The sequence below is a fragment of the Dysidea avara genome, chromosome 9, assembly GCF_963678975.1.
Source record: "Dysidea avara chromosome 9, odDysAvar1.4, whole genome shotgun sequence".
Taxonomy (NCBI): domain Eukaryota; kingdom Metazoa; phylum Porifera; class Demospongiae; order Dictyoceratida; family Dysideidae; genus Dysidea; species Dysidea avara.
In genome coordinates this window covers 19373647-19388951 of record NC_089280.1, presented here as the reverse complement: position 1 = coordinate 19388951, position 15305 = coordinate 19373647, and the positions used below count along the sequence as shown (strand labels likewise).

The following is a 15305-nucleotide window of genomic DNA, read 5'->3' as shown; positions in this document are numbered from 1 at the left end:
AAAATGGAACCACTTTATAGGGCACTCTTCATTGTCACATAATACCATGCCACCAAAGCTTGGTTCTTGACAGTATCACCATAATCTTGTGATGTCTTCATCTTCGCAATCCAGGTGGTCTTCAGTTGATACTGTTCTTGGTACAACATTTGCTGTGTCAGCCACTGGTCTCCTTGTGTACCACTTCCCAATGATTTCTGGGAGAATTCCATAGACAAAAAAGTCATATAGTGATTCCAGCTTTTGTTCAAAAAAATCATTGTCTGCCTTAATCCTTTCGAATGTTTCGATAATAAACCCACTTTCGCTCCACACAACAAAATCACAATATGTTACTTTACAGATAGCCATTTGCATTTGAACTTGATAAAAATACACATGTTCTCTTTTTAATTTCCATTTTCCATCATCATTTTTCTCCATATAATAGTTTGTATCAGCTGATGTATCATCTGATGTATCATCTGGTAATGCATCCTTAAAACAAAATGGGCATTTGATCTCTAGCACTCCGTGTCCGTCTTTGCAACATGAACAATTTACCAAACCATCAGGTGACGCACCCAAATATGGCCGGTCAGCATCAATAAACAAGCCAGCTTCAGAACACTGAAATTTTTTTGTGTTTTGTAATGGCTTGTTGCTTGTAAGCATCAAAGGCAACCTTTTCATGATCACAACCCCACCTATTGTGTATGTATAAATGCACATATAACTCATGATCAGATGACAAATTATTATAAATTTAGCTACTCACTTTGTTGCTTTTGTTGTGAACTTATGAGCTTCTGGATAGCACAATCTTTTGATTAAACTTTGGGAAGGTGAAAGTAAGCTCGTTGCAGTCACTGCCTTAAAGTTTGAGGCAGTGATCCTTCCTGCCCTGTGTATAAACCAACTCTTAGTTGATGACTGGCCCCTGGTCACTTCCTCTAATTTTGCAACTTGTTCAGCAGTCACCTACAGCATACAGTAATGACAGAATTACTATGAAAAATGGTAGCCATGCATGACAAACCTTGATGGTAGCAATGGTTCTCTCACATTCATTTAGAAGGTCATGATATTGAAGAGTCAGTGCCTCTGGATTGTACAGCTCCATCATTGCTGTAGGGTAGATTGATTGACTCAAAATAGGAATAAAATTGTCACTATATGGAGGCAAAATCTTTAGTATTCCAAGCTTTCTTTTTGTGTAATTGTTAATTACATCATAAAAAGTGTTCAATTCAGCATCTGATGGATCAGATATCTCTGCAGTGGAGGTCTTATTTTGTGGTGATGTAGCATCTGTACTACCACTATCACATCTCTGCCTTTTACCAATTGAGGATCGAAACTTTATTTCACAAATTGTTGCTGGAGTAACCTATAATTGGAGATACAAAATGTTATACGTATAAGCAGCTAGTTATATGAATCATTTTATGCAATGTGGGCAGTACACTTTCAAAACTTTTATCTATATTTACTTACACTCTTTGCAGGTGGAAGCCACATGCATCTTTGTGATGTAACTGATGCTGATCTCTGTCGTATACTGTTAGCAGCCACAAGACTGGAAATAATGGCAGCAATATAGGAACAGGCTTCTCCTAATCTATACAATTTCATAGATAACATCCTATTACATGATCCCATCATGTTTTGCAAACATACATACCCTGCCATGCAATTACAGTGTGCTGCTAATATCTCTCCATCCTCTTCTAGTACAACCCATGGTATAAGTGGTGTGCCAGAAGTCCTTTGTGAATGCATAACCTATATAATATGTGATGGTTTGAAACAGCGTAACTGGCCCATGATAACTAACCTTTCCCTTTATCAAAAATCTCTTTTGTTGAGGTCCAGTATAGCTGTGTAATTTCAGCCCATGTACCCATCCAGCCCTTAGAAAACTTTCACCATCAAGCATTCCTTTCCATGCCTGCAGGTGTGCATGTTATTGTTTATTTAACCCAGGCTATAGCTGTATCAATAATTAAGTTCTCTTGAAATGAAGTGTATAGCTATAGCTATACAGCACTAATAGAAGCCTACTATCAAGGTCAACTGGCTTTCATTACACTGCTGAACTCATTTATCGGCATTGAACTTATTTACACACCCTATAATGTTGTTGTACAATATACCTAGCTCATCAATTAACACGTCTTCACCTTTTGTGTTGTGTGGCAACCATTGTACTATCTGGATATAGCTATCACTCTTTGTGCTATGACTTGAAACTTGCTTGCTATAGCTTTATCTGTAGCAGTGCCTATTTAGCTCAGCTTTTCTATGCACTAGCTATAGCTAACCAACATTAACAGCAAGCCATTATGACCAATTCATGTAGCTGATTAAAGTCAATTACCTTTAGTCATACAAAATTACAGCCTTCATAAACAACTCAGCTGGTAATTTAAAAGATCTGTTTAAATAATCTAATCCAAAACAGCCAAGCTGTAAAAAAACAGTGCGGCCCTCAAAAAGGCTATGGTGAAAAAAGATGTGAAATCCAAGGTGGCGGCCAAGAAATGGCTGTGATGGTAGGTTAATGGTAAAAATTTTAATAACGACAATTCAAGTGAATTTTTGTGCCACTTGGTCTTGGCAAAAAAATTCACCTAAATTGCCGTTATTAAAATTTTTACCATTAACCTACCATCACAGCCATTTCTTGGCCGCCACCTTGGATTTCACATCTTTTTTCACCATAGCCTTTTTGAGGGTCGCACTGTTTTTTTACAGCTTTGCTGTTTTGATTAGATTTCATTTCTTTTTGTATTTGTATACCCCAAAGCCGGCCTATGGCCAGCTTTGGGACTTTTTTAACCTGTCTTTTTTTCTTTACTACAGGAAGAAGAAAAGTTGAAGCAGATGTACTTTAAATATTTCTGATTTTATCAGTAAATGTACAAATTATATATATATAATACATATATTTATCATAGAACTCTCCATGGTGGTTTCTTTGTAACTGAACACTCTACAAGGTGACTTCTTGCTGCTCTCTCTACAGGGTGAATGTTTGTAGCTGAATAATCTACAAGGTAACTTCTTCTAGCTGATCTATCTACAGGGTGATTTGTTTGTAGCTGAACTATCTACAAGGTAACTTCTTTTAGCTGATCTCTCTACAGGGTGATTTGTTTGTAGCTGAATTCTGTGCAGGTGATTTGTTTGCAGCTGAGCTCTTTACAGAATGGTTGCTTTGTAGCTGAACTCTCTACAAGGTAACTTCTTCTAACTGATCTTTCTACAGGGCAATTTGTTTGTGGCTGAATTTTCTACAGGGTGATTTCTTTGCAGCTGAACTCTCTACATGGTGGTTTCTTTGTAACTGAACTCTCTACAAGGTAATTTCTTCTAGCTGATCTCTCTACAGGGAGATTTGTTTGTAGCTGAACTCTCTACTGGTGATATGTTTGCAGCTGAACTCTCTACATGATGGTTTCTTTATAGCTGAACTCTCCACAAGGTAACTTCTTCTAGCTGATCTTTCTACAGGGTGATTTGTTTGTAGCTGAACTCTCTACAAGGAAACTTCTTCTAGCTGATCTTTCTACAGGGAGATTTGTTTGTAGCTGAACGCTCTACAGGTGATTTCTTTGCAGCTGATCTCTCTACATGATGGTTCTTTGTAGCTTAACTCTCTACAAGGTGACTTCTTCTAGCTGATCTTTCTACAGGGAGATTTGTTTGTAGCTGAACTCTCTACATAATGGTTTCTTTGTAACTGAACTCTCTACAAGGTAATTTCTTCTAGCTGATCTCTCTACAGGGAGATTTGTTTGTAGCTGAACTCTCTACAGGTGATTTGTTTGCAGCTGAACTCTCTACATGATGCTTTCTTTGTAGCTGAACTCTCTACAAGGTGACTTCTTCTAGCTGATCTTTCTACAGGGAGATTTGTTTGTAGCTGAACTCTCTACATGATGGTTTCTTTGTAACTGAACTCTCTACAAGGTAATTTCTTCTAGCTGATCTCTCTACAGGGAGATTTGTTTGTAGCTGAACTCTCTACAGGTGATTTGTTTGCAGCTGAACTCTCTACATGATGGTTTCTTTGTAGCTGAACTCTCCACAAGGTAACTTCTTCTAGCTGATCTTTCTACAGGGTGATTTGTTTGTAGCTGAACTCTATACAAGGAAACTTCTTCTAGCTGATCTCTCTACAGGGAGATTTGTTTGCAGCTGAACTCTCTACATGATGGTTTCTTTGTAACTGAACTCTCTACAAGGTGACTCCTTCTAGCTGATCTTTCTACAGGGTGATTTGTTTGTAGATGAACTCTTTACAAGATAATTTCTTCTAGCTGATCTCTCTACAAGGAGATTTGTTTGTAATTGAACTCTCTACAGGTGATTTTTTGCAGCTGATTTCTCTACATGATGGTTTCTTTGTAGCTGAACTATCTACAAGGTAACTTCTTCTATTGATCTCTCTACAGGGCGATTTGTTTGTAGTTGAACTCTCTACATGGTAGTTTCTTTGTAGCTGAACTCTACAAGGTGATTTCTTCTAGCTGAACCATCTCTTTCCATAGTTGCATGAACTCCCTTCAAGGTAACTTCTTCTAGCTGATCTCTCTACAGGGTGAATTGTTTGTAGCTGATCACTCTACAGGGTGAATTGTTTGTAGCTGATCTCTATACAGGTTACCTGTTTCTTGCTGATCTCTTGAATTCTCTTCAGGGTGACTGCTCTATTAGAGTATCTCGATCTCGCACTTGCTGCACCAAGTTGGATTTCGTGTTATAACTCCGTGGCTTTAAGTCTGATTCTTCTACACCATTGAAGAGCTTTTCTAAGATGATTACTCCATCTATACAGCGATTTTCAAAGCATTACCCCAAGTGGTTTATCTGGTAGGCGTGGCAAGTAATAGTTTTTTATTAGCTAATCTCGATTGCGTAATTGTTACACACTGTTGGTGTTTTCGTTGTATCTTCCTGGTTTTTAGCTTGATTTCTTTCAAACCACAAAAGGTTTGAGGTTCAATAGTTAACCTATTCACCCACCGATTTTCAGCTTCTTCCCATACGCGGTTTACCCTGTAGGCGTGACAACATATTGGTGTTATTTTTCGTGAATAATCGATCATAACTCTTTTCCTGTTTATCGTATCCTAGCCAACGTTGGTACAGAGATGCTCCTTTATACCCCCCTTCAGTGTGCCAAATTTCAAGGCAACCGGATATGGCGTTCGCGTTTTATAGCAGTTTTTGTAAGTGTGCGAAAAGAGGAAGAAAAAAAAGAAGAAAAAAAACGAAGAAACTAAGCCAATTTTTGAAGTCGCATATCTCGGGAACGCTTGAAGCGATTTCGCTCAAATTTGGAATGTGGAGTGCTGAAGGTGGAGGGAGTGTCCACAGCAAAAATCGTCTTGTTTCATCAAGGCAGCACAGAGCTACGGAGGTGCGAAAATTGTGTTTTCTTCCTTCCTGTCAATATACTCACGGGTGTTGCGCGCCGGCTTCTTGGGCCGCACGACACACTACCGTGTGTCTTGATATGCAGCTATATATTATGCATCTATAGTAGTAGCTATATACATGACCACTAGCTGAACAATACAGCTACCTTAAGTTCCTCCCTTGTATATGGACTGGGTGTGTTAGTCATGTAATAAACCATGTCGCTCCATGTCACACTTGGAATGTCCTGTGGATCCTCTTCTCACTCGGAGATGGAATAGGGATAAATAGCAAGGCCTGCAGAAACGACTTAACTTCCATATCTCTCCCGTGTTTCACTAGAAAGTGACATAAAGTACTCTGACTTAACTTCCATTATGCGTACGGTATCTTCGAGAATGGCGTCTAGTAGCAATAGCTTTAAAATCACCGAGATGTATTACTAAGACTCATCAGTGTCACAATCACTATAGGTAAAACCGATAACTACGTGTATTTTAGCTATTACGCATGCCTCTTTTGCCTTCGAAGATGGCGTATAGCAACAGTAACCAGGAGACACCCTCGTTTGCAAAACCTCTATTGGACAAAAAATGACAAGGAATGATGAGATTTTATGATCAGCCTGTTTTACCAAGTTGAGGTTTCAAAAAGGATATTAAACAGATATTAGATTTATTTAATGCATAATTCTTAATTTTTAACCAGTGTTTGAAAACTTTTAATGTTGACCACCTGAAAATGCTTGATTTGACAAATCCCATACATATGTTTTGATATGCTACTTTGTGCTATTGTTTAGCTCAAGCTGAGCAGTACTGTAGCATAAAATTTATTTCAATGTATCGCACATTTCTTTGGTTGTGTAAATGCGGTGACGAGAAGTTGGCTAATAGCACTGCTGCTGAATTATTAGCTGGTGGGTACCTGCCATTGTCACCTGTTGCAAACAATATTTCTCCCAGTGCCCACAGACACGCTGTGTTCTTGTTCAGTACACAACGCAACACAATAAACAATGTAAAGGAATGTCCATGCCTTCAAACTGGCCTTCAAACAAGCCATTACCAGAAATTTAGTACATTTTTTGGTCGTGTGCATTAGTGTAGACAACCTGTGTAAAATATTCATATAATACAATCACTTTTGAATGCGATGTTTTTAAAGCTATGCATATGTTGGAATAAATGTCTAATGATTGAAACCAACACATTCCAAAGGGTTTGAAGCCATTTAGTCCCTAACCACAATATTATCTTGCACTAACCTCAAAATTTGCTTCCACTTAGTACACTTCAAAGCCATACTGTGTATGTAGTGTGTGTCTGTGTCTGCATTGTTTAATCATGGCACATTTATACCTCATAAATTAGAGTGTTAACCACATCAAAGGGATACTCGAAATAACTGTTTGTGTGCTTTAACTTTCTCAGTTAAGGAACATTGTGTGAGATATAAACTGTTTGTTTCTTATTTTTTTTCAATTTCTGTTGTAATTTACAAGTACATGTTCCTTTATAGCCTGCAGCTCGTCTATACAAAACCATTCATCCGGAAGCCACAAGTCACCGACTAAACTGATGATTGTTTCTAATGTGCATGCATGTGTGCATGTTATTGCATTTTTAAATTAATTGAGTTGATTGGCTATAATGTAGTCTGTATCACAACGCGTATACGCCATAAGTGTCTTGTCCTGGAGGAAGCTGGTCTATCACATCATACTTCAGTCGTTTTGCTTTGTTATTATCGCTAGCATAACTAGTCGAGTAATTTTTGGTCCAAATTTACACCAGATTTAACCTTAGGCCACACCAAGTCAAACCTTAGTTTCTGGTCACCCGCCCGCATGGTAAACCTGGAATCCTAGTTTATGAGGACTATTATTAATATTACAGGTGCTTAAGTGCACGTGACCCAGCAAGACACTTATTTTTTACTGCAAAAGATCGATATACTCTAATAGAGCAGTCAGGGATTCCAATAGAGCAGTCACACTACTCTTAACTCTAATATTAGGTATATATGCCACACTAATAAAATGTTTCTAACTATAGCTAGTTTTGTCCTTGATTATATAGCTGTTCAGATTATGACTGTTACTAATGCTTCTGTAACCAAAGTAATTTCAGTAGCATTAACTACTAGTCCATGCAGATGGGCCATAGCTTTAACTTTATAATTCAAATGTAGCCCTCTAATGATTAGTCTAGTAACTTCAAATTCCTTATCACTGAACACTACAGGGGTATGGAAAGCCGGCAACATTCGGTGAGCTTAAACTTAAACTTTTCCATAACTAAAATTAGATTGGCAAGTAGAAACCCTTATAGTTTAAACATTCCCAGATGATCACTAAAAAACACTAGTTTGGAGCACTCAATGACTCAAAACTTTGACAGTTACTTTTCTCAAAGTTACTGAATAGAAGGCTGGAAACACATAGCTAGTGGGTTAAGACTTCACATTTGAATGAAAAGAATTTCTGATGTGAAAATAGAAGTTAAATTTCATTTTGGATCATGATCATTTGAGCAACTTAGCTATAAGTCATAGTAATACTTTCCTGACATAGCTAATGAGACATTTATTTCACTTGGAAAGCATAAGCTACATGAGCAAAACATTTCCTATAGTATATTCTAAATAAATAAATAAATATACTTAAATGCTATACATCAGTGTATAGCTAGCCATGATCAATCAACAACTTTCTTAGTGCATTTTTTGCCGAAGCACAACTACTTATGTTGTTGGTTAAGTTTGACTAAAAACAAAATCAACATGAATTTGCTAAATTGAGCAAATAATAATACCATACAGTATATTGTCAATGTAGAGTCTATAGTCCTGAAGTCCTGATCATCCGCCCGCCCGCATCCATTTGTAGGCTTGGAAGTGACCAGAAACTAAGGTATGACTTGGAGTGGCCTTAGATGGGTAAATTCTCAAAAAATCTTCTGTGGGGGCATGCCCCCAGACCCCCCTAGACGAGAGCATGCTCTAGGTTTTGCACTGTGTACGTGCATATATGCTCAAAGCTCCTTACTTTAAAACAGCACCCATCATAATCTGCTGATTTTATTACAAGCATTTTCTAGTTCGATGTACGTGATTTTAATATACCCTGAAAAGTAGACTATCTCATTTGGCGCCAGTTTCAGCTAGCTACTACTTTCGTAGTTTACTTACTGGAGAAAACAGAACACCTATAATTAGTTGGATTGAGCTTTCTAAGTAAGGTCAGTGCTGGATTTGCCTATTAATGACGAATGACGTAGGCAATACGTCATAGACTGAAGCAGTTTCTAATTTGTTGGAGCACCGCTGGACATTTATGGACGGCCTGGAACCACAAGTAAATGGCTGTATTTAGCGAAGGTTTTAGCCTACGCGTTAATAATAAGGTGAAAATGATTGGTTACATACAGATTCAACTGACTTCGTAGGGTGAGTGAGCTTATTGTATGTTAAACCCATACATTTGGGCCTACCGAACCATAGTCTGTATTAGCACATTTGTCGAATCACGTTTTGTGGTTGTCGATGTTGGTGGCATCAACATTTATATATTTTTGGCAGGTGGTCAGGTTGTTTCATCACGTGATCCGGTGTCACGTGATCCCCTCTCAGCGCAGGTCGGTGACAGGCGCGTAGCTGCTTTTCGAGCCTTTATTGTAATCTGTATGACTCGATGTTGGATTTTTGGCCCCTGCAGCTAACTCGAGCCTATCTGGGCGAGAGTTCCATAGCCCAAAGAAAGCCCATAATGGGGTAGTACGGGTTATAACTAAATGGCTAGTTGAAGTGTTGTTTGATCTTAGTTTTCTTGTTGCCCAGATGAGGTCTTGTCACCTTTGATAGGCGCTGTTAAGTGTTAGCACGTGTGTCTACCTATTCGTGGTTGACCTGGCCGCCTCGATGCAAACCATGCCAGCAGCGCCGTTAGGAGTTGCAATTAGGTAATGGTTGTTGATACTGACCAGCATAAAAAGGCCAGATGTTTCTGCCACCTTTATTGCAATTGATATGTCTGATGCCACCTCCTCTGTAATTGATATAGTCGGATGCTAACAGTGTAGACTGTATGATGTTACTGGTCTAGCTGTCTTGTTCACTGCAGCTGATCATGGTGCAGTCTGGTGATGACATAGCTGAGGTATGGTTGCTGTGCTGATGTTTCTGTCACCTCGTTGTGACCTGGTCCCGTGCTAACGATATAGCTGATATGTGGCTGTAGTTACAGTGTATGGTAATAATGTATAGCTGTCCCAATTTTTTGCCACCGATGTAGACGGACGTTGACTGTATAGTGTTGCTGATGTAGCAGTCACCTCAACCGCAGCTGATGCCTGCAATATAGCTGCCTTGTAGATGTGTGATGACAGGTCACATTTGTGATTGATAATTGGGTAGCTGATGTGTGACTGTACTGTGATATCCACGTTAATTTTACTGGGATTGATGCACCCAGGTACTAATGTCGTAGCGAACATGACTGAAGAGCACTACCAGCAGTGTCACATTTATTGGAGTCAGCTGCAGGTGTTACCAGCATTGCTGAAGTGTGAGTGTACCGGCTGAGTTACCAAAGTAGCTGTCATATATTTATTGCAATTGATGCAATCAGACACACGTAGTAGATGTGTGATTGCAATGTAGTTGTCCCATTTAATGCGGCAGGTGCTGCCGATCGACATTGCTGATGTGTGACTATGAGCTCCCAACTTGCATGTCTGTGGTTGATGCAGTCAGGTGCTACTCATCTTACAAGTGCTACTGATGTAGCTCATGTTACAAGTACTACCGAGGTAGCTTATGACCATGTTTGTGTGTAGTAGGGCTGGGCGGTTTCTCGGTATTATAGTAATACCGCGGTATTGCAATGAAACGATATCTGTATCGCGTAGATTCGGTGAAACGATAATATCACGATATCGATATTATTACGATTTTTAGTGTTTGTGACAGCTTTTTAAGCCCTTAAGGTTGTTATAATGCACACGTGATACTACTGCAAACAAGGACCTAGTACTAGCTAGTCAATTTTTTTTTACAAAGATCGGGATACTCTAATAGAACAGTCAGCTAGGATCGAGATACCCTAATAAAGCAGTCAGCTACTCTAATATAGCAGTCATCTTTAATAACCGCGATAAATAGTAATATCGTGATATATTTCTGCACGATATATCATGAAGCAAAACTCCAATACCGCCCAGCCCTAGTGTGTAGCTCATATTTGCGTGCTACTGACATAACTCATGTTACAACTTACAAGTACTACCGAGGTAGCTCATGTGTAGATAGTTCATGTTTGAGTGCTACCAGTGTAGCCCTTGTTTGAACGCTGATGTAGCCCCCGTTTACCAATGTCGCTCATGTTTGAGTGCTACTGAGATAGCTCATGTGTGAGTGCTATTGACATCACTCATAATTGAGTGCTGCCAACTTCCATCATCTGAGTGCTACCGACATAGCTCATGTATGGGAGCTACCAACGTAGCTCATATCTGGGTAATACCAATGTAGCTCATGTTTGAGTGCAACTGACGTAGCTCGTGTTTGAATGCTACTGATGTAGCCCGTGTTTGAGTGCTACGGACATAGCTTGTGTTTGAATACTGCCAGCGTAGCTCAAATCTGAGTGCTACTGATGTAGCACATGTGAGTGCTACCAACATAGCTCACATTGTGAGATGTAGCTCATGTTTGAGTATCAACTTACCAACATAGCTCATGTCTGGCTACTACTGATGTAGCTCATGTCTGAGTGTTACTGACATATTGAGTGCTACCGACATAGCTCGGGTTTGAGTACTACTGGCATAGCTCATGTGAGTGCTACCGACGTAGCTCATGTGTGAGTGCTACCGACATAGCTCATATTTAAATGATGCTGGCGTAGCTGATTTTTATTTTTTTTATTTTTTAGTGCTACCGACGTAGCTCATGTTTGAATACTACCGATATAGCTCATGTGAGTGCTACTGACGCTGCTCATGTGTAAGTGCTGCCGGTGTAGCTGATGTTTGAGCGCTCCCGACGTAGCTCATGTTTGAGTGCTACTGACATAGCTCATGTGTGAGTACTACCAACATAGCTCGCGTTGTGATATGTAGCTCGTGTACGAGTACCAACTTACCTCATTTCAGTACTACCAACATAGCTCATGTTTGAGTGCTACTGACGTAGCTTGTGTTTGAGTGCTATCGGCATAGCTCATTTTGAGTTCTACCGACGTAGCTCCTGTGTGAGTGCTACCAACGTAGCTCACATTGTGATGTGTAGTTCCTGTTTGAGTCCAAACTTACCTCATTTTACTACCACCCGCATAGCTCATGTTTGGCTACTACCGATTTATCTCATGTCTGAGTGTTACTGACAGCTTGTATCTGGGTGTTACTGACCTGTTGAGTGCTACTGATGTAGCTCAGGTTTGAGTACTATTGACATAGCTTGTGTGAGTGCTACCGACATACGTAGCCCATGTGTGAGTGCTACCGACGTAGCTTATGTTTGAGTGCTAATGGCGTAGCTGATGTTTGAGTGCTACCGACGTAGCTCATGTTTGGGTGCTACCGACGTAACTCATGTTTGGGTGCTACCGACGTAGCTCATGTTTGAGTGCTACCGACGTAGCACATGTGTGAGTGCTACCAACGTAGCTAACCTTGTGATATGTGGCTCATGTCTGAGTACTAACTTACCTCATTTCAGCCAACATATATAGCTCATGTTTGAGTGCTACCGACATAGCTTATGTTGACATAGATCCTGTGTGGGTGCTACCAACGTAGCTCGCATTGTGATATATAACTCATGTTTGGGTACCAACTTACCTTGTTTCAGTACTACCAGCATAGCTGATGTCTGGCTACTACTGATGTAGTTTATGACTGAGTGTTACTGACAGCTCATGTCTGGGTATTACTGACATATTGAGTGCTACCGATGTAGCTCAGGTTTGTGTACTAGTGAATGTGGGTGCTACTGACGTAGCTCATGTGTGAGTGCTACCGATGCAGCTCGTGTTTGAGTGCTACCAACGTAGCTCTTGTTTGAGTGGTACCAGTGCATATATCTCATTCACTCAAGATATTGCACAGTTAGGTGTGCGAATTTCGTAGTTATAACATGGGCACGAGTGATCTGCCAGGCACGAGTGATCTGCCAGAAATGTATACCCAAGTCCTCGGTGCAAGAGTGCTACTGATGTAGCTCATGTTTGAGTGCTACCGATGTAGCTCATGTCTGAGTGCTACCAGTGTAGCTCATGTCTGAGTGCTACCGACATAGCTCATCACATTGTGACATGCAGCCCATGTCTGAGTACCAACTTACCTCATCTCAGGACTACAAACGCAGCTTCTGTTTGAGTACTACTGACACAGCTCATGCTTGAGTACTACTGACATAGTTCATGTGAGTGCTACTGATGTAGCTGATGTGTGAGTGCCACCAATGTAGCTCATGTTTGAATGCCACCAATGCAGCTCGTGCGACCAGCATAGTCTGCACCGCAAGATGCAGCTCATGTTAAGTATCATTTGAGTGTTGCCAACATAGCTCCCATTGTGATATGTAGCTTACGTTTGAGCACCAACTTGCCTCCTTTCATCAGTATTACCAACATAGCTCGTGTCCGGCTACCACTGATGTAGCTCATGTCTGAGCGTTACTGATGTATTGAGAGCTACCGGCATAGCTCAGGTGTGAGTACTACTGGCATAGCTCATGTGTGAGTGCTACTGACGTAGCTCATGTTTGAGTGCTACCAGCCTAACTGATGTGTGATGAGTGCTACCAACGTAGCTCATGTTTGAGTGGTACTAACATAGCTCATGTTTGAGTGCTACGAGGTAGCTCATGTTTGAGTGCTACCAATGTAGCTCATGTGTGAGTGCTACCAACGTAGCTCACATTGTGATATGTAACTCATGTTCGAGTACCGACTTACCTCATTTCAGTAGTACCAACGTAGCTCATGTTTGAGTACTACTGACACAGCTCATGTTTGAGTACTACTGACATAGCTCATGTGAGTGCTACCAACGTAGCTCATGTGTGGGTGCTACTGACGTGGCTCATGTTTGAGTGCCACCGATGTAACTCACATTGTGATATATAGCTCATGTCTGAGTACCAACTTACCTCGTTTCAGTACTACCAACATAGTTCATGTTAGAGTACTACTGACACATGTTTGAGTAATACCAACTGAGTGATACCGATGTAGCTCATGTATGAGTGCTACTGATGTAGCTCATGTTTGAGTGCTACCAACGTAGCTCACATTGTGATATATAACTCATGTTTGAGTACCAACTTACCTCATTTCGGTACTACCACCATAGCTCATGTTGGCTACTACTGATGTAGCTCATGACTGAGTGTTGCTGACAGCTCATGTCTGGGTGTTACTGGCAGATTGAGTGCTACCGATGTAGCTCAACTACTGATATAGCTCATGTGAGTGCTACCGACGTAGCTCATGTGCGTGCTACCGAAGTAGCTCATGTATGAGTGCTACCGATGTAGCTCATGTTTGAGTGCTACCGACGTAGCTCATGTTTGAGTGCTCCAGGCATAGTTCATGTTTGAGTGCTACCAACGTAGCTCATGTTTGAGTGCTACTGATGTAGCTCGTGTTAGAGTGCTACCGACGTAGCTCATGTTTGAGTGCTACCGACGTAGCTCATGTTTGAGTGCTACTGATGTAGCTCGTGTTAGAGTGCTACCGACGTTGCTCGTGTTAGAGTGCTACCGACGTAGCTCATGTTTGAGTGCTACCGACGTAGCTCATGTTTGAGTGCTCCAGGCATAGCTAATGTTTGAGTGCTACCGACGTAGTTCATATGAGTGCTACCAACGTAGCTCATATGAGTGCTACCGACGTAGCTCATGTGTGTGCTACCGATGTAGCTCATGTTTGAGTGCTACCGATGTAGCTCATGTTTGGGTGCTACCGACATAGCTCATGTTTGAGTGCTCCAGGCATAGCTCATGTTTGAGTGCTACCGACGTAGCTCATGTTTGAGTACTATCGTCGTAACTAATGCATAAGTGCTACCGACGTAGCTCACATTGTGAGATGTAGCCCATGTTTAAGTACCAACTTACCCCATTTGAGTGTTTCCAATATTGCTCACATTGTGATATGTATTGATACAGCTTATGCATGAGATGTAGCTCATGTGTGAGTGCTACCAATGTAGCTCATGTCTGTGAATGCTACCACCGACATAGCTCATGTCAGTGAGTACTACCGGCGTAGCTCATGTCTGTAAGTGCCACTGACGTAGCTCATGTTTGAGTGCTACCGATGTAGCTAATGTTTGAGTACTATCGGTGTAATTGTTGATGCGTGAGTGCTACCGACGTAGCTCACATTGTGAGACGTAGCCCATGTTTAAGTACCAACTTTCTCCATTTGAGTGTTTCCAACATTGCTCACATTGTGATATGTAGTGATACAGCTCATGTGTGAGTGCTACCAATGTAGCTCATGTCTGTGAGTGCTACCACTGATGTAGCTCATGTCTGTGAGTGCTACCACTGATGTAGCTCATGTCTGAGTGCTACCGATGTAGCTCACATTGTGAGATGTGGTTCATGTTTAAATACCAACTTACCCCATTTGAGTGTTTCCAACAGTGCTCACATCGTGATATGTAGTGATACAGCTTATGCATGAGATGTAGCTCATGTGTGAGTGCTACCAACGTAGCTCATGTCTGTGAGTGCTACCACCAACGTAGTTCGTGTCTGTAAGTGCTACCGACGTAGCTCATGTCTGTGACTGCTACCAACATAGCTCGTATCTGTGAGTGCTACCGACGTAGCTCATGTCTGTGAGTGCTACCAACGTAGTTGATGCATGAGTGCTACCGATGTAG

At 40.8% G+C, this 15305-nt stretch overlaps 1 protein-coding gene and 1 long non-coding RNA gene across 2 annotated transcripts; one reads left to right on the top strand and one right to left on the bottom strand.

Annotated features, from left to right (window-relative positions):
• Positions 1-14: 14 nt before the first annotated feature.
• On the bottom strand, positions 15-5680 carry LOC136267557 (uncharacterized). Its single transcript, XM_066062719.1, has 8 exons — positions 5573-5680; positions 1817-1930; positions 1664-1764; positions 1477-1600; positions 1019-1369; positions 758-960; positions 611-686; positions 15-197 (listed from the first exon to the last, which is right to left on the bottom strand). The coding sequence occupies exons 1-8, from the start codon at positions 5624-5626 to the stop codon at positions 15-17; spliced, it is 1206 nt and encodes a 401-aa protein (XP_065918791.1). The 5' UTR covers positions 5627-5680.
• Positions 5681-6756: 1076 nt separating this feature from the next.
• LOC136266768 (uncharacterized) lies at positions 6757-7057 on the top strand. The gene is made up of 2 exons (XR_010706277.1): positions 6757-6853; positions 6928-7057. It is a non-coding gene; the product is annotated as an uncharacterized lncRNA (long non-coding RNA).
• Positions 7058-15305: the final 8248 nt, after the last annotated feature.